Genomic DNA, 25083 nt, shown 5'->3' with positions numbered 1-25083 from the left:
AAAAAAAAAAAACTTTAAAAATACCAACAATACCAAATGCTGACAAGGATGCAGAGAAACTGGACGTCTCAGACTCTGCTGGTGACGATGCCAAATGGTGCAGCCATTCTGGAAAAGTCTGGTAGCTCTTAAACCATGAACCATGCTGCCACTATATGACCCAACAATCCCACTGCCACATATTTAAATTTAGAGGCACCTGGCTGGCTCAGTCGGTCAAGCATCCAGCTCTTGGTTTCAGCTCAAGTCACGATCTCAGGGTATGGGATCAAGCCCTGCATCGGGCTCCGAGCTCAGCATGGAGTCTGCTTGAGAGTCTCTCCCTCTTCCTCTCACCTCCCGCTCTGCCCCTCTGCTCACTCTCTCTCTCTCAAATAAATTAATTAAATCTTTAAAAAATATTTAAAAAGTAAAAAATAAAAATGAAAATTTGGGGAGCGCCTGGCTGGCTCTGTAAGTGGAGCACATGATTCTTGATCTTGGGGTTGTGGGTTCGAGCCCCATGTCGGGTGTAGATGACTTAAAAATAAAATCTTTAAAAATAATAAAATACAAGTGAAAATTTATGCTCACATAAAAACCTGTACATGATTATTTATAGAAGCTTTATTCATGATTACCAATAGCTGGCAACAACCCAATTGTTCTTCAATGGTTGAATGTGGAACAAACTGGCATCCGTGGGTACAATGGAATATTCTTCAGTAACAAAAAGGAACAAACTATTGATAGAGGCCACCAAGCTTTAGGCTCAAATGCTTTATGCTGCTCAGTGAAGGAGGCCAGACTCAAAAAGCTACATATTGTATGAGTCCATGTATAGAACAATCTCAGAAAGATAGAACTCTAGTGTGGGAGAGCCGATCAGCGTTGGGCTGGGGATGGGGGGAGGGGCTGACACAAAGGGGCAGCGGGAGGGAGTTTAGGGGTGTTGTGGAGTTTTGAGCCCACCAGCAGGACAGCAGATGATGACAACCCAGTAATCAGGCCATCATGGGGACTCCTGGGCACTGGGGGAGCCCTGAGGCCATGCCTGACCCAGCCAGAGGGCATCTCAGAGGAGCGGGCATTGAAGCTGAGACCTAAAAGCTGTGTTGGCAGCAGGCAGGTGAACAGCCTTGCAGGCAGTGGGAACAGAATGAGCAGAAGCCCAGTGGAGAGACACTCAGGAAACCAGGGCATTTATCTGACTGGAGTACACGGGGTGTTTTTTGTTTGGTTTTTGGTTTGGATTCATCCACTTTTGAGATGAAAACCGGGAACTCGGCAGCGGATGGCAGGATTGACTTGGGATCCCATGCAGGCAGCTCCAGGCCAGGTTCAGCCCTGTGCTGTGAACTTAGCCCAGCATCATTCTCTCACTGGTCTGGCATGCCCATTTTGCAGACCAGGAAACCGAGGCTTAGAGAAGAGTCCCTTTACTACTTGATGTGACCGTGAGGACAACGTTTGCACAGGATTAAGCACTCAGGCCTGGGTTTGATGAGCACATAAAAAGGGTGGGGAAATCAGGGAAGACTGCCTGTGGAGGTGACACTGAAGGCTGAGGGATGAATAGGAGCATGGTAGACGTGGACCTTGCTTTTGAGATCCTAGCAAACACTACTCCAACATCTAGATGCCTTTGTTGGAGAGTTTTCTCTGGAGGCTGCACAGAACCAGGGAGAAGTGTCTAAGAATTAACTCCCCCTGGGAGTAGCCTTCAGCCAATGGGGGTGGAAGATAAACACCCCAGCTCCCTTGCCTGCTTAAAGAGGTAATTAAGTTAAAAGAAGGTCACATTAAGACAAAACCATCTGAGGGTACAAAAGATGGCATGGGTGGAGAATTTTGGGCAACTGGGATGAATGGGCCCGCATCAGCCGGGCAGAGAGGAGACAGGGTCCTCTGCCGGTTGGGGCCAGAGCTCAGAAGCCACAGAAGCCACAGGGTTTGGCCCCAAAAACCCATGAGGAGAAGTTTCCGATGTGGGAGGGGAGATCTCACCACAGGAACCTCCTCTGCGGTTTCAGGCCACAAAGTAAGGTCGCAGCCCATTTCTTCTCGGCCACAAAATAAATGGTTACTAGGTCAGGGCTGGGCTGGCCCGATCTCAGCCATTTGGGCTGAGCTGCAGGCACTAAGCGCCTTGGGGCGTCTCCTCCTTCGTGGGTTTTTCTCATTTATTCCCACAGATGGACAGCTAGCTGACCTTGGCCGTCTTCAGCCTGCAGCCTCTCCTCACCTCCAGCTCAGAAGCAAAACCTTTTAAAAATAACTTGATTGAGGGGCGCCTGGGTGGCTTAGTTGGTTAAGCATCTGCCTTTGGCTCAGGTCATGACCTCAGGGTCCTGGGATCGAGCCCCATGCCGGGCTCCCCCGTGCTCGGTGGGGATCTGCTTCTCCCTCTCCATCGGCCCCTCCCCACTGCTCGTGTTCTCTCTCTCAAAGAAATAAATAAAATCTTTTTAAAAATAGCCTTATTGAGATATAATTCACATACCATAAATGTCCATTTAAAGTGTACCATTCAGTGGTTTTTCATATATTCACAGATGCATGCAATCTTTGTCGTAGTCAATTGGCAAACATTTTCATGTTTGGAAAAATGCCCTGCACCCATTAGCTGTCATTCCCCTGTCCCCTATCCCCTGAGCCCTAAGCAACCACTAGCCCACTATTCTGGACTTTTGTATGACTAGAATCATGTAATACATGGTCTGACTCCTTTCACTTAGTGTAATGTTTTCAAGACTCAACATCACTGTACATGTGTTAGAGCTTCATTCCTTATTGTGGCTAAATCATGTTCCATCATATTTATCTACCACAATTTGTTTATTCGCTCATCCATGGAGGGACATTTGGGCTGTTTCCACCTTTTTATTTTTTTAAGATTTATTTATTAATTTATTTATTTGAGAGAGAGTTCGCGAGAGTGGAGGTGGGGGTGGGTGGGGGAGGAGCAGAGGGGGAGAATTTCAAGCAGACTCTCTGCTGAGCTCAGAGCCCAATGTGGGGCTCCATCTCATGACCCTGATACCATGACCAGAGCCAAAATCAAGAGTCGGACGCTTAACCCACTGAGTCACCCAGGCGCCCCTGGATTGTTTCCACCTTTGGCGATTATGAACAATGCTGCTCTGAATATTCAAGTACAAGTATTTGTGTGGATGTATGTTTCCATTTCTCTTGGGTGCATATCCAGATGGGTCCTATGGTATTTCTATGCTTAACCCTTTGAGGAACCACAGGACTGTTTTTCCCAGGGGGCTCCCCCCGCTACACTCCCGCCAGCAGTGAATGCAGGAATTTCTCCACACCCTCATGTGAAAACACTTCTTGAACTCACTTTGCAGGTAAGACTCAGGTATCCTGAGGCCAAGCAATGGATCAGGGTCCCACAGCCAGCAAGGGGCAGAACCAGGGTAGGCACCAGCCTGCAAACACAAGGGTTTTTTCACTCCATGGATGCTCGAATAAACAGTCATTGGGTCTTTTTTGAGCTCCTACTGTGTACCAAGCACTGAACAAAGCAGACAGGAAAACTTGTGATTGTGAGGTGGGGCATGGAGAGGACCCAGATTGGTCAAAATAATAAGTTATAAAGCTTAATGTAAGGTAGAAAAATCTGGAGGAATATGTGGGACATATTAACAGGGACTCTTACTAGGTTGCGATCAGTTTTTACAACATCTGGATGTTTTTACACTAAGCATGGTGACTTTTAATGCTCTTTTAAAATCGTGGTAAAATATATATAAAATAAAACTGGCCATTATGGGCGCCTGGGTGGCTCAGTTGGTTGGGCTACTGCCTTTGGCTCAGGTCATGATCCTGGAGTCCCGGGATCGAGTCCTGCATCGGGCTCCCTGCTCGGCAGGGAGCCTGCTTCTCCCTCTGACCCTCCCCACTCTCATGTGCTCTCTCTCTCATTCTCTCTCTGTCAAATAAATAAATAAAATCTTAAAAAAAATAAAATAAAACTGGCCATTTTAACTAATTTTAAGTGTGTGATTCAGCGGCGTTAAACATGTTCACAATGCCGTGCCACCACACCCCTATTTCCAAAATTTTTCATTGCCCTAAGCAGAAGTTCTGCTCCCCTGTAGCAGTGACTTCCCATTCTCTGTACTCCCCCCTACCCCGTAAACTCTATTCTATCCCTGTCTCTGTAAACCTGCCTCTTCTAGGTATTTCATATCAGTGACATCATAGCACAGCCTATTTCGTGATGAAAAATGGCCAGACTTCATTTTGTTTTTAAAATTCTTTTTCGGGCGCCTGGGTGGCTCAGTTGGTTGAGCGATTGCCTTCAGCTCAGGTCGTGATCCCAGGGTCCTGGGATCGAGTCCCGCGTCGGGCTCCCGGCTCAGCAGGAAGCCTGCTTCTCCCTCTCCCACTCCCCCTGCTTGTGTTCCTGCTCTCGCTGTCTCTGTCTCTGTCAAATAAAAATAAATAAAATCTTTGAAAAGAAAAAAAAAAATTTTTTTCTTTTTTAGAGAGAGAGTGCAAGCAAGCGGGGGAGGGGGAAAGGGAGAGGGAGAGAGAGAATCCCAAGCAGGTTCCACACTCAGCAGCATGGTGCCTGATGTGGGGCTCGATCCCTGGACCCCGAGATCATGACCTGAGCTGAGACCAAGAGTAGGACGCTTAACCGACTGAGCCACCCGGGCGCCCCTTCATTTTGTTTTTTAATAAGAGAAGCTGGGCATTGGTGCCAATTGCTACATCTGCCCACATTAAACACATAAAGGTGTCAGGTGGGGGCGCCTGGGTGGCTCAGTTGGTTATGCGTCTGCCTTCGGCTCAGGTCATGATCCCAGGGTCCTGGGATCGAGCCCCACATCTGGCTCCCTGCTCAGCGGGAAGCCTGCTTCTCCCTCTCCCTCTCCCTCTGCCCCTGCCCCTGCTTGTGCTCTCTCTCTCCCAAATACATAAATAAAATCTAACAAAAAAAAAAAGTTGTCAGGTGATGCCTTGACTGTCTTCATGTGTTAGAAGGGCCGAGGATGAAGGTCAGAGGCCACCCCTGGCAGACTCCAGAAGCCAGGCCCAGGAGGAGGAGACAGCAATGCAGATAAAAGGCCAGACTTCCAAATGGGACAGCTGCAGGGTCCGAGTCCCCTTTGGCTCATGGACACCTGAGCACTTCCAGGCCCAAGGAATAAGGGGCTCACACTGGGGTCCACCAATAATGGACCAGGTTGCTTTGTCAGGTAGTGAGATCCCCCTCATCCCAGATCCAATGTTGTAATTGTCTGTTTACACATCTGGGTCCCTCGAGTATCTGAGTTTGTGATGGGAGGGACAGCGACTGTTTTGTTTGGTACAGCAGTTGGTATCCACTGGGCGCTCAATGGATGCTCATTGAATGAAAAGTTGCATGCATTAGTGAACGGGCAGATGCCACCCACACAAAGAAGCCCTGGATTCGGACTCAGAAGGCAGCATTCAAATCTCAGTAGTGTGACCTGAACACAAGGCTTCCCCCATCATGGCCCCAGATTGTTGACTGTAAAATGGGAAGAACAAGAGCTCCTACCTCCAGAGACGGAAGAGGAGATCCCAGACTGTTAAACACTGGCGCAGGGTAAGGGCGCCAAGAAACAGACACACCAACTCTCTTGGATCTTTTAAGAGAGAACAACAGAAAAACAGTTGGCATGCAGCCTGCAGAGGGAATTCCAACACTGGGTGGGATTGTTTTCCAGGATCCCTGAGATCATGGAGAAGTTTCGGGCCAGAGCTGGGGTTTTTTTGTTTGTTTGTTTTGTGTTTGTTTCTGAACATTCTCTCTCATTCCTGTGGTCAAAGATGAGGTCGTGGTTTCCGATATCACGAAATCCCCACCAGACTCAGCAAGGAGCATCAGCTGAGATGGCAAGAAAACCCTTTCAAGCATGCAGAGGTCCTGGTTGAAGACAGCACCTGTCATTCAGCCGGGGCACATGTCCTTGGGTCCTCTGGGTTCTCCTTTTACAATCACAGCATCCCTCCATTTTCTTAAAAACAGTTTTTTCCTGGGGCACCTGGGTGGTGCAGTCAGTCAAGTGACCAACTCTTGGTTTTGGCTCAGGTCTTGATCTCAGGGTTGTGGGGTTGAGCCCCAAGTTGCTCAAAAGCTCACCAACGCTGGTGTTTTTATGGCTTTCATTCTGGTCATTTTTCTCTACAGAATAGGTATCTGCTCTTTTTCAAAAGTTATGATTGTTCTGAAAACCCAGCTTGGAATCTGCTGTGTTGGGATAGTTTTTCCACACCATTGAATTTCCAAGGCTGTGATGGATTCTATATTTTAACATAAGAAAGACTATGTATATATACTCATGGGCAGAGAGCTGGACAGCTGTCCTGCAACCAAAACATCTATGTGGTGGGGCGCCTGGGTGGCTCAGTCGGTTAAGCGTCTGCCTTCGGCTCAGGTCATGATCCCGGGGTCCTGATCGAGCCCCGCATCAGGCTCCTTGCTCTGCGGGAAGCCTGCTTCTCCCTCTCCCTCTGCTGTTCCCCGTGCTTGTGTTCCCTCTCTCTCTCTCTGTCAAATAAATAAATAAAATCTTAAAAAAAAAAAATCTATGTGGTGATTAAGATTGAGACCCTGGGATCAAAGTCTGAGTTTCACCATCTTCTATCTGTGATGTCGGCCAGGTGTTTTAACTTTCATGCCTCAGTTTATCCACCTGTAAAATGGGGATTTATTATTTCATTTATCTCAAAACAACCCTGGGCCCCCCAGTGAATAAATAGCAGAGAAGAGATTTCCATGTCCTTCTTAAAAGATTTTATTTATTTATTTGAGTGAGAGAGCAAGCACTAGCGGGGGGAGGGGCAGAGGGAGAAGGAGAAGCAGACTCCCCGCTGAGCATGGGGCCCCACATGAGGCTGGATCCCAGGACCCTGGGATCATGATGGGGGGCAGCAGGGGGAGAGAATCTCAAGCAGACTCTCTGCTAAGCACGGAGTCCAACACGGGGCTCCATCTCCTGACCCTGATACCTGACAGGAGCCAAAATCAAGAGTCGGATGCTTAATCGACTGAGCCACCCAGGTACCCTGAGATTTCCATGTTCTTAAGGAACAAACCACACTGCCTTCCCAGCAAGTTATAAAAATCACACCTATGGCACTATATTTTTTATGTAAAGTTACAAAACATGCTTGCAGTGTTGTTTGCTTTGTCGTGATTCATTTGTCGCATTTAGCAGGCATATGTGTTTTACGTAGTTTTCTGCATTTGTGTTCTATTTCCTCATTTTAAAAAAGACTTAAAAAATAAATGTCAGATTGTGCAAATGAGTTTGGAGCAAAAAACAGATGCCACCACCAGTGTTTTCTTTTTTAAAAAATATTATTTATGTATGTATTTATTTATTTATTTGGGGGGATAGGAGCAGAGGGAGAAGGAGAGAGAGAATCCCAAGCAGACTCCCTGCTGAGCATGGATCCAGGTGCAGGGCTCGATCTCACGACCCATGAGATCATGAACCAAGCCAAAATCACGAGTGAGACACTTAACTGACTGAGCTACCCTGGCACCCCTTCTTTTTTTTTTTTAATTAATAGAGGTTTTTTTTTTAAGTTTTAGGCTTGAAGAATTGAATGTAAAGTACAGAGAGTTACCATATATCTCCTCTCCCTTCCACCTACAGCTTGCCCTATTATTAACATCTTGCATTTGTGATCAATTTGTTACAACTGATAGACCAATATTGATAAATGAAGGTAAAACGATGTCCCTGTGAATGGACCCTGATCCAACATGACTGGTGTCTTTATCAGAATGATTAAGAGGAGCCCGTGAATGGTTCAGTTGATTAGGTGTCTCACTTCGGTTCAGGTGATGATCTCAGGGTCTTGGGATCATGCCCCAAGTCCTGCTCTCCGCTCAGCAGGGAGTCTCCTGGTCCCTCTCCCTCTAACCCTCCCCCCACTCATGCTCTCTCCTTCTCTCTCAAATAAATAAATAGAATCTTAAAAACAACCCACCACACATCTTCTAAAATATAAGGAAGGAGACCAGGCAGGGGAGAAATTAATTAGGACTATCTTAACACACCCTAAGCTCTATTATTAGGCAAATATTGGAGTAGTTCTCCTATTTCTACAATAATATTTAAATGTTTTCCTAATGGCTCTGTAGCTTCCCTTCAAGAGCGGCTTTTCACTGTTTTCTAGAACCTCTGAACTATTACTGATAGATTGCACGAGTTTTCTCTATTTTTTGGGGGGGGGGGCAAATATCTGACATTTTTAATTCGCCAGATGCCTGCACAATTCTATTTCTTCGCACCGATTCAGTCGGTGTGGGTTAGGGGGACTTGGAGGCTGCGTCACGGACCCACTCCATTTCCTCCCACTGACGGTCCCACTCAGTTGGCCTTGGCTGGCTGGGAAACTCGAATAGGGGCCCACGTAGGGCCGCGCTTCCACTGATGGCCGCCAGGGGGTGCGAGAGGCCGAGACCGTGCCTGGTCCCCGCAGAGAAGCCGGGACGGGGGCGGGGCTGCCGCGGGGCGGGGCTGCTGCGGGGGCGGGGCTTGGAGGAGGTACCTCACGCCTCAGTCAAAGGGTCCTGAGTTCCTCTGGCCATCATGGGGTGTGCTCTCCTTCAGCCTCCACTGGGCCTCCCATCCTCCCCGCCCTTGTTTGCCTTCATTTTCCTGCCCTCTTTGAGCCACACCTCCCCCGTCCTCCCTTGCGCCAACACTCTCCTGTCCACCTTTGCCCACATTTTCACGCCCTCATTGGCATCCCTGCATTTTCCCATGCTCCCTTGCACCCCCATTTTCTCACCCTCCTGTGCTTCCCCATTGTGAGGCCCTCTGCCCCTGGCTCTTAGGCTCCTTACTTCAAATGACCTTTTGGAGAAAGTCATGGAAGGATACACTCCTGGATGTGAATGTGACCCGCAGTCCAGGGAGTAGATGGTCACTCCTATGTGAACATTTTTAGTTCCACATGTTTCAAGAAGCAATTTGACAAACATTCCTTAAATTAATTCAAATGTGTGTGTGTGGGGGGGGGGTCTCTATGCCCTCGTGCACAATTTTTGCTCTGAAATGCCTGCTATGCCCGTCAAGCCTGCTGATCAGTGGCACATGGGCTCAAGGAAAATTCCTTCACCTGCTATGGCTGAGCAGACCTCAGAGGGAGAAAGAAAAGGTTTTGGTGGGAGTGGGAGTGGGGCTGGAGTGGGGAGGGTGGAGGGCTGTCAGAGGTTCCCACCTTCACGTCACTCTTGGAGCTTCAAAGCCCAGCCTCGACCTTGCTTCCTGTGTCACCCTGGGCAGTTACCTTGGCCTCTGAGCCCTGTGAGAAGGATGAGGATGAGTCAAATGAGCTAATGTGGAGGCAGAGGCTTGGGGGACCTGATGGCTTGTAGCTAGATCCTGCTTCCTGGAGCTTCTTCATTCATTCATTCCACATCGGTTTCTTGAGCACCTACTGTGTGCCAGGCTTTGGGAACAGGACGAGGACAGCCCAGGACCGTGCCCACTCGGAGCTCCCAGTCTAGCAGGGCCAGAGCGGTCAGTGCTGAACACTATGCCCAGAAGGCCCAGGTGGCATCTGGGGGTGTACCAGGGCAGGACGTCATGCCTTCTCTCCATCCCTGGTGCAGCCTATTTGGAGGATGAGGAGCCAGCAGGGGTAGCTCGGGGCACCTGCTTCCTGGGCATGGGGAGCCTTGCTCCGGCATCCGATTGTGATGTGATGGAGGCTTATGATTGAGGAGGGGTGGCTGCTGGGGCCCCTCCCTGGCAGATATCAGACAGCCAGGAGAGAGAGGGGCAAGTCAGCCTTGGTGCCCCCGACCCTAGACCTATACCATCTGGGGAAACAGTAGCCCTGAAGTTTATTTAGGAAGATGCTGACTAAAACGTCCAGAGCACCCAGTCCGGCTGACATGGATGAAATGCACACTCCGTATTCTTCCCTGAAGAGACTGTTATCTTTCTTCAATGGCTTCGTGGTTGGAAGTATGTCACCACCCAGGCCCTGGGGCTTTGCAGCCCTTCCTCCATAGCTGGCTCCCTCAAAGACAGAAATAAGTTGATCCAAATTCACTGGCATCCAGATCGGTCGTCCCCAGGGAAGCAGGAAGGATGTAGGGCAGACTGACGAGGAGGAGGACACATTGGGAACAGGTGTAGGCTCTATCGACTCAGAGTAGGTGAAATCAAACACAGAGGCTGTGATGGGGGGGCTGGGGAGGGGGGTGGTTGGGGCCTGGGTTGGTGGCGGAAGAGCTTGACTCTAAGTCAAATCCTGCAGAACACTAAGTTGTTTGGGAAGGATAAAAGGGAGTGGTTATTCTTCTGGGTCCTTTAAATTCTTCAAAACACTTTTTTTTCTTACTATAAAAGTGACCCAAAATGTGCATCTTTAAGAAGCAATTGTTTTGGGGCGCCTGGGTGGTGCAGTCGGTTAAGCAGCCAACTCTTGGCTTTGGCTTGATCTCCAGGTGGTGAGATTGAGCCCCCCCCCCCCCCCCCCGTTAGGCTCAGTGCAGAGTCTGCCTGGGATTCTCTTTCTCTCCCTCTGCCCCTCCCCCTCTCTCAAAATAAAATAAATCTCTTTTTTTTTCTTTTTAAAAGATTTTATTTGGGGGCGCCTGGGTGGCTCAGACTGTTAAGCGTCTGCCTTCAGCTCAGGTCATAATCCCAGCGTCCTGGGATCCAGCCCCGCATCGGGCTCCCTGCTCAGTGGGAAACCTTCTTCTCCCTCTCCCACTCCCCCTGTTTGTGCCCTCTCCCTCGCTGTCTCTCTATCAAATAAATAAATAAAATCTTTTAAAAAATAAAAATAAAAAAATAAGCAATTGTTTTGATAGCCGAATGACATTAAGAAAAGGTTGCCAGGAAAAAGAAGGATATTAAATATCACTCCTCATCTTGTTATCTGTGTTGTAACATTTTCATGGAAATTAAATGATACAGAACATTTAAAGAGCTTATACCTATCATGGGAACATTGCTCAATAAATACCATCCCCATTTTTATATCCTTCCAGATTTTCCTGTTTACCTTTTAAAAACAGCAAAACAAACATAGAAAAGCTATTGCTTTACAATCCACTTTCCCCCTTTTTAAAAATGTAACTTCCCCTCCTTTTGGATAGACTATTATTATTTTTTAAAGATTTTATTTATTTATTTGACGGAGAGAGACACAGCAAGAGAAGGAATACAAGCAGGGGGAGCAGGAGAGGGAGAAGCAGGCTTACTGCCGAGCAGGGAGCCCGATGCGGGGCTCTATCCCAGGACCCTGGGATCGTGACCTGAGCCGAAGGCAGACGCTTAACTGACTGAGCCACCCAGGTGCCCCGGATAGACTTTATTTTTTAGAGCAGTTTTAGGTTCACAGCAAAGTTGAGCAGAAGGTACTGAGATTTCCCATATACCCCTGCTCCACACACACACAGCGTTCCTCATCAGAACATTCCCAGCGGAGCAGTATATTTGCTACAATTGATGAATTTACATGGACATTATCATCACCCAGAATGCATAGTTTACATTAGGGTTCACTCTTGGTGTTGTACATTCTATGGCTTTTGACAATGTATCCACCATTTTAGTATTATTATACGGAGTAGTTTCACCGCCCTAAAAATCCCTGTGCTCCACCTGTCTTCTCTACCTCCCCACTAACCCCTGGCGACCACTGGTCCTTCTACTGTCTCCATAGTTTTGCCTTTTACAGGATGACATATACTTGGAATCATACACTGTGTAGCCTTTTCAAATTGGCTTCTTTCACTCAGCAATATGATTGCGAGTTTCCTTCATATCTTTTCATGGCTTAATGGCTCATTTTTTTTTAGTGCTAATCTTCCATTGAATGTCCCACAGTTTATCCATTCACCTGCTGAAGGCTATCTTGGTTGCTTTCAAGTTTTGGCAACTATGAGCTTCTAGAAACATCCATGTGCAGAAAACATTAGTTTTCAGCTCAGTTGTATAAATACCAAAGAACATGACTGCCATATCAATAAACATTCTCCTCCTACAATAAGGATCAGCCAACTACAGCCTTGTAAATAGATAGATAGATATTATTTATTTGTAAATAAAATATATTTGTTTATGAATTGCACATGGCTGCTTTTGAGCTACACTGACAGAGCTGAATTGTTTCAGCAGGGGCCTTATGGCCTAACAAAGCTCACAATATCTGGGGCTTTTCACATACACAAAAATTGCCAACCCTTGTCCTAGAGCATTATTTAAAAGAACTGTCTAGAGTCCCATTGCATGGCTGTCCCATGATTTACCTACCCAATCTGTATTATTGATTGCTTCAGGTAGTGTCATCCCTGAGCATTCTGATACTGAGGTATGTATGTGCATGTCTATTAGGATATCAGATATTAGGCTGAATAACTACAAATGTAATTTCTAGGTAAAGGGTTTTACTGTAAAACCTTTAAGATTTTAAATATGGGGGCGCCTGGGTGGCTCAGATGGTTAAGCATCTGCCTTCGGCTCAGGTCATGATCCCAGCGTCCTGGGATCGAGCCCCGCATCAGGCTTCCTGCTCAGCGGGGAACCTGCTTCTCCCTCTCCCTCTGCCTCTCTCCCTGCTCATGCTCTCTCTCTCTCTCTCTCTGTATCTCTGTGTCTCAAATGAATAAATAAAAAAATCTTAAAAAAAAAAAGATTTTAAATATGAATTGCAAAGTGTCCCTCTGCACACCGTCCCCCTCAAAAAAGCTTGTTGCCTGGCAACAATATGTGAGAATGTCTCTCCACATCCTCACTAACTCTGGGTATTAACATTTTTAATGTTTTTGCTGATTTTATTTGCCTTTGCTCTTCCCCTCCCACCCCCATTCCCACCCCCAGCGAGAGTTCTATTTGTATACAACTAACAGACTTTTTTTCCTGTCTGATTTCTGTCCTAAAGATGTCTGGTGTGATCCCCATTGGCCTGAGCATCTATGTCAAGTTCAGAGGGGCTGTCCTCATAAGGGTCCTTGGGCTGGCCTCTGCATATCTCCTTCACATTGGCTACCTGTGCCTGGCAGTGGGCTGCATCACAGTGCTGCTCAGCTTTGCTGGGTGGTATGGAGCAACCAAAGAAAGCAGAGGTACTCTCTTGTTTGTAAGTTGGATCTGCATACATCCCCCAAAACTCCCACCCCACCACCATGTGAATCCTTCCTTGCACATTTTACAAACCCCTGCCATCAGCACCCCCTATTTTTCAGTGTTTATGGTGTCTCATATGATGGCATGAGATGCATCCATCTTTTCCTTTATGATATATCTCCGTTAGAACTCCTCTCCTACCAGGCCATACATTCTAGTCTCCTAGGTTTTCTTCCCATCATTTTAAGTTCTTGAGTTCTCACTTTTAGCTCTTTGGCTTTTGGCAGTTGGATTAGGTGTGTGTGGTGTGAGGTAGGGGTCAGTCCTCTTCTGCCTACACTAATTGCCATTATGCCTGGGTCTTTCCTGGGCACACTGCTCTGTTCCATCAGCCCATGTGTATGTTCCCACTAACACAATACAGTTGTTATCCTCATGTCTGCACAAGTACATGTTCGAGTACATGAGGTGGGAAAGTTTTAAGCATGATCATGCATACGGCATGTTGTAGATTTTACATGTCTTGCTCATTCTCACATAGCCTTGGCCAACTCCCCAAAGGCCAGCTCCCATCTTCCCCACTCCCATTTCCCTTAGAATCTTGTCTGAGTGGATTATCCCACCTTAGGTAAAATTTGTCTCCAGCATTTTTTGTTTTCCTTCCTTCACTGTGTTGTTGCAAAACTCTGGTTATTTCAATTTGGGGGTTTCAGGGAGATCCTTAGTAGGGTCATCTTTCAGAGCATAAACAATCTCCATTGTCAAAAAGCACCCCGCCCCCACCCTCCTCCTCCCTGAAACTCTATTATCTCGTTTTCTTTCTTGATTACTACATTCAGCAAATATTTATTGGACAGGTCCTGTTCCTGAAATAGTCCATTTTATTTTCAGTATGATGTATATGCTATTTTATTCATAGCTTAGCTTGGAGGAATCAAAGAGCCCACACACCCTACATCCAACCCATCAGCAAATCAGATTAACTTTACCCTTCGCGTCTGTCCCTCCAAAGCCTCTGAGACCTCACTCAGAAAAGCAAAATCGTTTTTTATGGTGTTGGGAGCCACAGAGGATTCTGAGCAGAGGAAGGATGTGCCTTGACTCGGGTGCTCACAAGCGCCCTCTCGTGGTCATTAGGGGAACAGAGGGTGGGGGACGAGGGCCTGACTGAGAGACCAGGGTGAAGGGACTGTGCTGGTCCAGGTGGGAGACAGTGGGGGCTGGGCCGGGTGAGGCTGTGGAGGGGGGGAGAAGTGGGCAGATTAGGGATAGATTCTGAAGATGGAACCTGTAGGGCGTACGGACGCCTGGATATCTATCCTCCAGCCACCTCAGTCACCCAGAGGCAGGGAGGTAGTAATATTAATATTAATCCTCACAATCCGTTACATGAGCCACTTGTCTGGGGTCCCACAACCACTAATCCCTGCTCCCGTGTTTGTCCTTGTGGGTTCTGGGGTCCCTGGGTGTGTACCCACTGCGTTTTCCTGACTTTCCATATCAGGACTAGATAAGCCCAGCCATGGGCCAGTCTGGCAACTCAAAGCCTCAGTTAGCAAACAGATTTTAGTAATCATAATCAAATAGATGAAAGGAGAGCCAGGAGCTGACCTACTTTGCCCCCATCTGGCTTCCAGAAGCTCTCCAGAACTTACAGCACCCCTTGAGCTGGTCCCATGCCCACATTGTATCTATGGGGAAACTGAGGCCTCGACTGAGCAGCAGTTTCTCCTTGATGGGTGACTTCAAGACATCCCCTCTGCTTGCTGTCTTTCTCATCGTTTTCCATTGGGCTTGTGAATTTTGTCACAAGGCCAAGGGCTGTCTGTGGCATCTCAGCCACAGGGGCCAGCATAGGCCAGCAAACATAAGCCCCCCACCACTACCACCGACCCCGCAGCCACCGACCTATCACCCTGCGTCTTCCCTACAGCCCCCTCCCCCCATTTGCAAGAGTTCTCAGCCTGCTTCTCCTCCCCGCCTCCTGCCTCCGTTCTGTGTTCTGTCCTTCCCACCATCCCTCCTGATTCCCCACAGGCTCCTGCTGTCGAGGCACAGAGCCTTTACTGACCTGGAGGTCCCCTCACAGGTCTCCCTGGTGCCCAGAAAGTGCTGGGCTCCAGCTACTAGCTCCAAGAATACCTCCGTGCCAACATCCTGGATGACATGCAGGAACACGCCACGTGAAAGAAAGAAGCCCTACACCCCACCCAAGGCTGAGTTTTCTTTTTTTTTTTTTTAAGATTTTATTTATTTATTTGAGAGAGAGAGAATGAGAGAGAGAGAACACCTGAGAGGGGATAGGGTCAGAGGATGAAGCAGACCCCCCGCCGAGCAGGAAGCCCGATGTGGGACTCGATCCCGGGACTCCAGGATCATGACCTGAGCCGAAGGCAGTCGCTTAACCAACTGAGCCACCCAGGCGCCCCGGCTGAGTTCTTTCAAACTGAAGAGGTCCCATGGCCCGGGGGTTGGAGGGATAGTCCCCACCCCTGCAGGGACACGGCTGAGCAGGCTCCCAGCCCCCTCCGACCCCTCTGTGTCTTCCAGTGTTTCCTGTCCGCGGTTATCATCCTCATCGCTGAAATCATAGTCACCGCAGTGGTCCTTGCCTTATTCCACATTGTAAGTACTATGCTGTTGCTCCCACTCCACATTAGATTAGAAAGAAATCGAAATCGTGAGAAGCGGGCGCCTGGGTGGCTCAGTCGGTTGAGCGACTGCCTTCGGCTCAGGTCATGATCCCAGGGTCCTGGAATTGAGCCCTGGTACACGGCTCCCTGCTCAGTGGGGAGCCTGCTTCTCCCTCTGCCTGCCTGTGCAAGCTCTCTCTCTCAAATAGATAAAATCTTTTTTTTTTAAGATTTTATTTATTTATTTGACAGAGCATAAGTAGGTAGAGTGGTAGGCAGAGGGGGAGGGAGAAGCAGGCTCTCCGCCGAACAGGGAGCCGAATGTGGGGCTCGATCCCAGGACCCCAGGATCATGACCCGAGCTGAAGGCAGCCGCTTAACGGACTGAGCCACCCAGGCGCCCCTATAAAATCTTTTTTTTGTTGTTAAAAAGGAGAGAGAGATTGGGACACAGGCATGAGCAGAGCAAAGACCCTAGGAGGACCCAGGGAGATGACCATCTACAAGCAAAGGAGAGGCCTCAGAAGAAAACTCTTGTGCGGCCAAGCCCTTTGTCTTGGACTCCTAGGTGCCCGAACTGTAAGAAAATAAATTTCTGGGGGCGCCTGGGTGGCTCAGCCAGTTAAGCGTCTGCCTTCAGCTCAGATCATGATCCCAGGGTCCTGGGATGGAGCCCCACATCGGGCTCCCTGCTCTGCGGGGAGCCTGCTTCTCCTTCTCCCACTCCCCCTGCTTGTGTTCCCTCTCTCGCTGTGTCTCTCTCTGTCAAATAAATAAATAAAATCTTAAAAAAAAAAAAAAAAGAAATCGTGAGAAGCAACGCCCCTCCCCCCGGGAGCCGCCCACGCGGTGATACACCTGGCCCATGGGTCCCTGGGGCTGGAGATGGGGTCTCCAGAAATGGAGTGAAGAGCCAAAAACCTCCGCCGTCCCCTCGAAGGCCTCAAGAGACTTGCCGAGTTAATTTCATTCACCATCTCCCTTGCGTTTTTGGTGGTGAGGTGTTAAGAAGTAATGGGCAAAGCTGCAAAAGCTGTTGGGGTTTTGAAATGTGTCAGAGACAGAGGGCTATTTAGCCAAATCCGTCAAAATGACAAAGCATGGATGCTTTGACCCAGCTATCCCATCCCTAGGAATCATCCAAGGATTTGCTTGCTCGGGTGCAGAAGGACGTATAGTATACACCGAGGTGTGCAAAAGATTGTAAGCATCAGTAGGAGGGTGGTTCATTTATAATAATGCTCACCGTTTATTTGAGAGGGGATCCCAAGAGGGACCTGGAGGGGACAGGGGGAAAGGGCGACCCTGCAGGCAGCTGGGCTCAGTCCTGGGGGGGGGGGTGCATCTGGGAGCAGGATCAAATGTGTGTCTGTTTTTCCACTCGAGGGGCAAGGGAGCTGCGATATTGATCCCCCTCCCATCAATATTGCTTGAGGGCTGCTCGCAGGGCACATGTGGGCTGAGATGCCACAGAGAGCCCTCGGTTGCTGGCAGTGGGAAGCCAGGCCAGTGGACACAGAAATGACAAATGCCACTGGGATGTGCGCCGGGCACCAAGAGCAACTGTTACTCTTGCTAACAACAGCCATATGCAGAACAATGAGAATAGTATAAAGCAGGGAGAAGAATAATGAGACTATGCTTTGCTTTGACACACATCGAATATCTCTTTTGGGACAGAGGAAACAGTCACCGTCACCGTAGCGGAGTGGGAGGAACTTGGCTGGGAGAAAAAGGTGGGAGGGAGACTTTTCATGGTCTACCCCTTCTGTGCTTTGTGAATTTTGAACCGTGTGACTATTTCACCTCAGCCAGAAAACTTTTTTATTTAGACCTTGATTTAAAAAATAGAAAATGAAATTTGCCCCTTTTGTGCAGTGATTGATTCAGTTGCTAAAGATGATATTCAAATCTTTAATCGAGTTCCAGCCAAATCGGGGGTGTAGCAGGCATGTGGGCTATTCAAAAGAGCAGATGATTCAAGTTTGTGGTGGGTACAACCAGATGCACTGAGCTCGAGACCCACGCTCTTCCTATGTCCCTCTCTCGAGGGTGATGGCAGCCAGAAATTGTCCTCCTCCAGTGCAGATGCATAGCTGGCCGGGGGGTGGGGGGTGGGGGTTGGGGAGGGTACTGTCAAGGAAGTAAAAGAAAGCAGAAAGGAGGGCGCCTGGGTGGCTCAGTTGGTTAAGCGGTTAAGTGTCCGCCTTTGGCTCAGGTCATGATCTCAGGGTCCTGGGATCCAGCTCCATGTCAGGCTCTCTGCTCAGCAGGGAGTCTGCTGGTCCCTCTCCCTTTGCCTCTCCCCCCCACTCATTCTCTCTCTCTCTCAAATAAATAAATAAATAAATAAACTCTTAAAAAAAAGAAAGAAAGCAGAAGGGGCGCCCCACCTCCCTGCTCTGTCCCCAGGAAACCTCCCCATGTGGGGCACTTTGCTGTTTTGTGTGCCTGTCACTTCCAGTTTCATCTTTGAGGTTCAAGAAGTGGCCTTGGAACACATCTTCATGACCCCGAGGTTACGATGAGCCAGATGACTATTCCACAGAATGGGACTTGGTCATGGAGAAGGTGAGCTCCACATCCTGGGTGTGTTATTGTGGTAGAAGACACATAACATAAACTTGTCATCTTAACCATTTTTAAGAGTCCAGTTCACGGGTATTAAGTACATTCATGTGGTTATGCAACCATCGCCACCATCCATCACCTGCCACCACACCATTCTACTTCCTGTCCCTGGGAATGTCACTCCTCTAAGGATCTCACGGAAGTGGAATCCTACAATATTTGTCCTCTTGTGATTGGCTTATCTCACTGAGCATAATGTCCTCCAGGTTGTAAGCATGGGTCAGAATCTCCTTTCTTTTTAATGTGGAATCATCTGTACATCATCATTGTACAGATACACCACGTTTGATTTATTCATTCCCCTATCGATGGACACTTTGGTTACTCCCTCCTTTTATCTCTTGTGAATAATGTTGCATGAACATGGGCATATGCGTATCTCTTCAAGTCTCTGTGTTTAGTTCTTTTAGGTATATATACGGAAATGAAATTGCTGGATCATCTGCTAATTCTTTTTTTTTTTTTTTTTAAGATTGTATTTGACAGAGACACAGTGAGAGAGGGAACACAAGCAGGGGGCAGTGGGAGAGGGAGAAGCAGGCTTCCCACAGAGCAGGGAGCCCGATGCGGGGCTCGATCCCAGGACCCTGCGATCATGACCCGAGCCGAAGGCAGACGCTTAACGACTGAGCCACCCAGGCACCCCTCATCTGCTAATTCTATGTTTAATTTTTTTGAGGAATTTCCATCCTGTTTTCCACCACAGCTGAACCATTTCACATTCTCATCAGCAATGCACAAGGGTATTAGTTTCTCTACAACTTTGCCAACATCTGTTATTTTCTCTTTCTTTTTTTTTTTTTTTTAAGATTTTATTTATTTATTTGACAGAGAGAGAGAGACAGCGAGAGCAGGAACACAAGCAGGGGGAGTGGGAGAGGGAGAAGCAGGCTTCCCGCGGAGCAGGGAGCCCGATGTGGGGCTCGATCCCAGGACCCTGGGATCATGACCTGAGCCGAAGGCAGATGCTTAACGACTGATCCACCCAGGCACCCAATTTTCTCTCTTTCTTAATAACTAATCCCCTGGGGTGGGAGGCGGTGGCCTTTACTTCTTGAGTCTTGGTGTTTAAGGAGCAGGACCAGCCTGCATAAGTCACCGGAAGATCTTGGGGCAGGTAGTTTAGAAGGGCCCCTGAAACCAGGGCGGGTTTGGAAGGAAAAAGCATTGCCTGTTTCTAGGAGTGTTTCACATCTGAGTTTTGGGCGCAGGAACTGCTGTGGGGTCACGTGCAGGCTTGGGGGGCGGCACATGATGGGTAGGGGGCTTCCTGCCTCCCAGTTTTGGCTGCTGAGGCTTGACGTGGTAGAGAACATCTCTCATTCATTCATGCAGCCCTTCTGTTCATCCTTATTGAGCACCTACTGTGTGCTGGGCACTGTTCAGGGCTCTGGGGACACAGCAGCGCACAAAACAAGATCCTTGCCCTGTGTTACTGACACTTAAGTGGGGACATGGACAAGAAACCGCTAAGTAAATATTAGTGTCAGATGTGATGAATGCTATGAAGGGAAACAATGCAGGGTAAGGGCACAGAGAGTAAGGGTTTGTTTACTCGAAGGTGCTATTTGTCACCTATTGTCACCACACAATGGGATGATCTGTCCTAGCCCCTTTGGGGGGGTGTCATGTGATGAGTTCTGCCTAATGAGCTATGAGAAGTCATGCGTGTTATTTCTGATCCAAATTATTTCATTGCCAGCACAGGGCTCTCAAGAGCACTCTTTCCTCCTGCCACGATAGTGTGTGGAACCACCCGGATGGTGGCTGCTCCATCAGCTTGAGTCCTTGAGTGATTTCAAGAAACAGAGTCTCCCTGCCAAGCTGTGAGGGGCATGTAGTGTGAGTGAGAAATGAACTGCTGAGTTTGAGGGGTCCTTTGTTATGCAGATCCCTGAACCCAGCCTGACTGATACAGGAGCTGTGCCTAACTTGGAAGGAGGGGTCAGGGCAGGCCTTCCCAAGGAGGGACATTTGAATAGACACCTGAATGAAGTGAATGAGGGAGGCGTGCAGATATTTGAGGGAACAGCATTCCAGAAAGAGGGAACAGCCTGCAGAAAGGCCTTGAGGCTAGAGCCTGTGAAGTGTGTTTGAGGAACAGTGAGGGGACCAGTGTGGCTGGAGCTGAGTGAAAAGAGGAAGAATGGGGGCAGATGAGGGCCCAGGGGTGACTGGGCAGATCATGCCAGGCTTTGGGGGCCGTGGTGAGGCGTTCAGCTTTTACCCCAAGTAAGATGAGAGCCACGGAGGGTTCTGAGCCACGATGGACTGGAGTAAGGGAGGCATTCAGCACAAGCCCCAGAATAGCATGACTGCTCTAGACAGTAGCCATGGTGACCGTGATTTCTTTTTTTTTTTTAATTTTTTAATTTTTTAATTTTTAATTTTTTAATTTTTTTAAAGTTTTTTTTTTTTTAAAGATTTTATTTATTTATTTGAGAGAGAGAATGAGATAGAGAGCATGAGAGGGGGGAGGGTCAGAGAGAGAGGCAGACTCCCTGCTGAGCAGGGAGCCCGACGTGGGACTCGATCCTGGGACTCCAGGATCATGACCTGAGCCGAAGGCAGTCGCTCAACCAACTGAGCCACCCAGGCGCCCGGTGACCATGATTTCTATTGGGTTTTTTTAAATTATTATTTTGACATCTGAAAGGGAGTCTTCAAGTGATTATTCTCCTCTCTGCAGCTAAAGTGCTGTTAGGTGAAGAACTACACAGATTTTTCTGGTTACTGCTACCCCAGGAGCGGCTGTAAATCCATCGGGACCGCAGCCTGCAATGGGCGTGACGTGTCCACAGACATCATCCACCAGGGGGTAACTCGAGACTGTGTTGGGGGTCACCTACGTACACCCCAAGGGTGGGTGATTTTTAGAAAAGTTGTGTATTTGCCAGAACCCTAGTGAGAGTGGTCAAGGGCAAAAGAAAGCAACTGTCATTGGGTGTTCAGCTCATTTTGGCTACACAGCCTTGGGGGCTTAGGGTTCCCATCCTCATTTCTCATATGGGGAAACTGAGGTTCAGGGAGGGGACAGTTCAAGGTCAGTTCAAGTGGCTTTGGTGGAGCTGGGTTTGGCCTGAGTCCATTCCCTGGGCTACGTTGCCTACCTTACAGAGGGCTTACAATATAGCAGTAATGATGAACAATGATCATTCTAGGAGAGTGTCAGCTCCCCAGGGGGCCGGGCACTCACTTTGTGAATTCCGTCCTCATCCCACGCCATGATGAGGTGGGGAGTGCTTTTCTCCAATTTTATAGATGAGGAGACTGAGGCACAGAAAGTTGCCCAGCACTCACTCACCACCTGACAGTGTTATTGCTGTATTGATTACCTGTGTTCACCACTCAGATGTTGGCCCCACCAAGGCAGGAATTATGTCTGTTTTGTACATCGCTGGGTTCCCAGTGCTTAGCTCACAGTAGACACTTAATCACTGCATAGTGAGTAAAGGGGGCACTGAATCCTGTCAGGAGCAAGCTCAAGGCAACTCAAGCTTCTGGAAGCAAGAATTGCCAGGGGCCTAGAAAGGAGAGCATCTCCGTGACTGCAGGAGGGGAAGTGGGTAGCTACTCTACCCACACCCTGTGTCTGGTCTCTTAATTTCTCTGAACCTGCTTCTTCACCTACAAAACAGAAAAAAGAATAGTACCCACCTTTTGAGGTTACAGTGATAAATAAGTGAGAAAACACATGTAAACGGCTGAGAAGATGTTGGATACATGTTAGCCCTTCTGTTCACATGTAAAGAGCACCCAGAAATAACTAACAGTTACTGAATACTGGCTGTCAGGCCGCTGTTATGTACTTCATGTAGATTTTTTTTCTCTTAATCCTCACAAAAACTTGGGCAGCAGATCCAGTTGGTCCCATTTACAGTTGGGGAAACTGAGGCACAGAGTGGTGTGCGACTTCTCAGGGTCACACAACTAGCAAAATAACTTGGGACATCTGGTCATACTCTTATTCACCACACTTGGGGGTCACTACAGATAGATCCTGGGGAATATGTGGTATGTTCTGGGTGAGGTGAGGGAACAAGGAGGCCAGGGGAGACGCTGGGATAGGGGAAGCAGTCAAGTGAGGAGTCAAGGTCCTTGTGGCTTTGTCCCCTTCTCCTCCCTGAATCTGAGAGGAACATCATTGGCCCAAGGGGTGGGGCCAACGGGAACTTGGAGTCCAGAAGCCCTTAACGAGGTTCTTTGGTTTGATATTTGTATCCTCAGGGCTGTTTCCCCAAGCTCTTGAAAATAACTTCAACTTGAGTGGGGGCTTACTGGGGGCAGCAGTGATACAGGTAAGGCCTAGGCCCTATGGAACAGAGTGAGCTCTTTTATTGAGCACCTACTGTGTGCCAAGCACTGTTCTGGGCACTGGGGATCCCTGCTATGGTGGAGCTGACATTCAAGTGGGGGTGGGGGATGGATGATCATTTCAGTTAAAGATCCCTTCTGGGAAGGGAGTAAAGCAGGGTGACAGGATCGGGAAAGGAATCAGGGATGACTTCCCTGCAGAGGTGACATTTGACCAGTGACCCGAGGAGATGAGGGATAACCATGTGTGTGTATGGGAGAATCCGGAGGAAACAGCTGGTGCAAAGGCCATGAGGTAGCAATAGGCTTGGCTTATTCACGGACCAGCAGGGAGGCCACTGTGGCTGGAGCAGGGTGAGTGAGAAGAGGGGTAGGGAGAGATGCGGGCAGGGAACTGATGGTAGATCATACAAGACCTTGTAGGCTGCAGAGAGGGGTTTGACCTTTATTCTGAGAATGATGGAAAGCCATTAGAAGAGTTTTAATGTTCACTTTTTCAGTCCACAAAACTTACTGAGCACCTCTTTGGACCAGGCATTGTTGTAGGCACTGTGGATACAACAATGAACTCCACAGGCAAAAATCTCTGCCCTCGTGGGCATTCTAATCAGCAGCGGGAGACAAGAAGTATGATTTTTTCAATTGGACAATTTATTGTATGGTATTGATAAGTGCGTGGTTGTTTTTGTTTTTGTTTTGAGACAGTTAGAGAGCATGAGCAGGGGGAGGGGCAGAGGGAGAGGAAGAACCCCAAGCTGACTTCCACTGAGTGCAGAGCCCAAGGCGGGGCTTGATCCCAGGACTGAATTTTCTTTTCCTACCTCATTTAAAAGACAACTGCATGAGGCAATACCTATAAAACTGTGTTTACAGGCTGATATTAAGATGTAATTCATATGACAATAGTAGCACAAGGGAGGGTGGAAAGAAAAGAGATATATAGGAGTAGAGTTTTTGTATGCTACTGAAATTCATTTAGTGTTAATCCAAACTAGGTTGTAAACAGTTAAGATATTAATTGTAATCCCAAGGGCAACCGCTAAGAAAAGAACTTTAAAATACAACAAAAGAAACAAGGGAATTAAAATGCCGCACTAGAAAATATTTAACACCAAAGAAAGTTGAGGTGAGCAAATAGAACAAGGACAAAACACAAATGGAAAACAAATAGCGAAATGGCATATAGAAATCTTACCTTCTCAGTAGTAACATTAAAGATAAAGGGATTACACCACTTAACTGTACACTTTAGAAAAGTGAATTGTATGATATATGAATTTTCTCAATAAAGCTCTTATTTAAAAAAAAAAAAATAGCCTCCATCCCTCTGGGCCCCCACGAAGTTTGTTTTTTTTCACTCAGGCGCTTCCCTCAGATTGATTTTCAAGATGCAGTAGTGTTTCTTTGCAGATCACTGCCAGTTGAGAGATGAATGAGTTTCATCCATCTGATCTGTATTTTAAAAATGGGTATTTTTTTTTATTGTACAAATTTATATCGAATATATGTTTGCAAACTATACCACACCCTCTTCCCCAGGGAGGTCATAATAGTCAAGATCCCAGCAGGAAACAGAATGCAGCCCCCAGGTGGTCCTTTTAAGAAATTTTCAGAGGCTTCCTTGCTGAGGTGTGGACAGGGTTAAGAAAAACGGAGGGATGAGGTGCTGAGGGGCGAGCAACACGGGAGCTTTTACTTCTGGGCCTGAAGGGGTGGGGAAAGCAAGAGTCAAGGAAGAGGCGCCATCTGCCCACAGCTGCAGTCTTGAAGAGCTCAGGGTGGGCCGGAGAGAGGAGGCAGTGGGGAAGAAATACTCCAACTTTTCCTCCAGCCTTCCCATCTCCTGCAGGTAGGTGTCTCCTATTGGGCGGTTGCGGTTCCATAACCGGAAGTGAAGGGCAGGAGGTTCTGGGAAATGTAGTTCGCAGGACCCAGGGTAGGGCCAAAAGAGGGTGGAGCTAAGATCTGTGGGAAACAAAGGGAAAATGACCCAGGTGCATTGCAAAAGGCCTCCATCTTCGGCTCACGACTGAGACTGATTGTGGAAACAGGTTCAAAGCGGCTCCAGACTGACCATCCGGGGCCTTCCGCTCTCTATAAAACCCTGCCCTTCACCTTACAGGAAGAAGATACTCCTCTCCCCCTGTCAGTGTATCCAATTTGCTTTGGGTTCCAGAGGTCCCCTTAAGTTGGTTCAATATTTCTTTCTTCTCCCATTTCAGCTGCCAGGAATTCTTGCCACTTTGCTGCTATTCATCAAAGGAGACAGACGGAGCTGGGGGGAGGACAGGACATCTGGTCCACCTGGCTGCTGGTGATTTTGTCTCATTATTTCTCTGTGGCCCTCACTGCTTTTGGAAGAGAGATTGGTAATAAAAGATTTTGGAAAGCACCGTTATCCTGATCCTTTTTCCTTCATTTTATTTTTTATG

The 25083-nt window shown here is 48.0% G+C and overlaps 1 protein-coding gene across 1 annotated transcript; it reads left to right on the top strand.

Annotated features, from left to right (window-relative positions):
• The first annotated feature begins 9886 nt into the window (after positions 1 to 9886).
• TSPAN16 (tetraspanin 16) lies at positions 9887 to 24969 on the top strand. Its single transcript, XM_034997564.1, is given in 10 exon segments — positions 9887 to 9952; positions 10172 to 10174; positions 12889 to 13086; positions 15624 to 15698; positions 18184 to 18218; positions 18220 to 18277; positions 21027 to 21155; positions 22565 to 22589; positions 22592 to 22635; positions 24874 to 24969. Coding segments are annotated over 10 exon segments (729 nt in total).
• The last annotated feature ends 114 nt before the right edge of the window (positions 24970 to 25083 follow it).

The sequence above is a fragment of the Mirounga leonina genome, unplaced genomic scaffold (genome assembly GCF_011800145.1).
Source record: "Mirounga leonina isolate KUSES-001 unplaced genomic scaffold, KU_Mleo_1.0 Mir_94, whole genome shotgun sequence".
In the NCBI taxonomy this organism is placed as follows: domain Eukaryota; kingdom Metazoa; phylum Chordata; class Mammalia; order Carnivora; family Phocidae; genus Mirounga; species Mirounga leonina.
The sequence above is the reverse complement of the archived record's forward strand: the minus strand, read 5'-3'. Positions and strand labels throughout refer to the sequence as shown.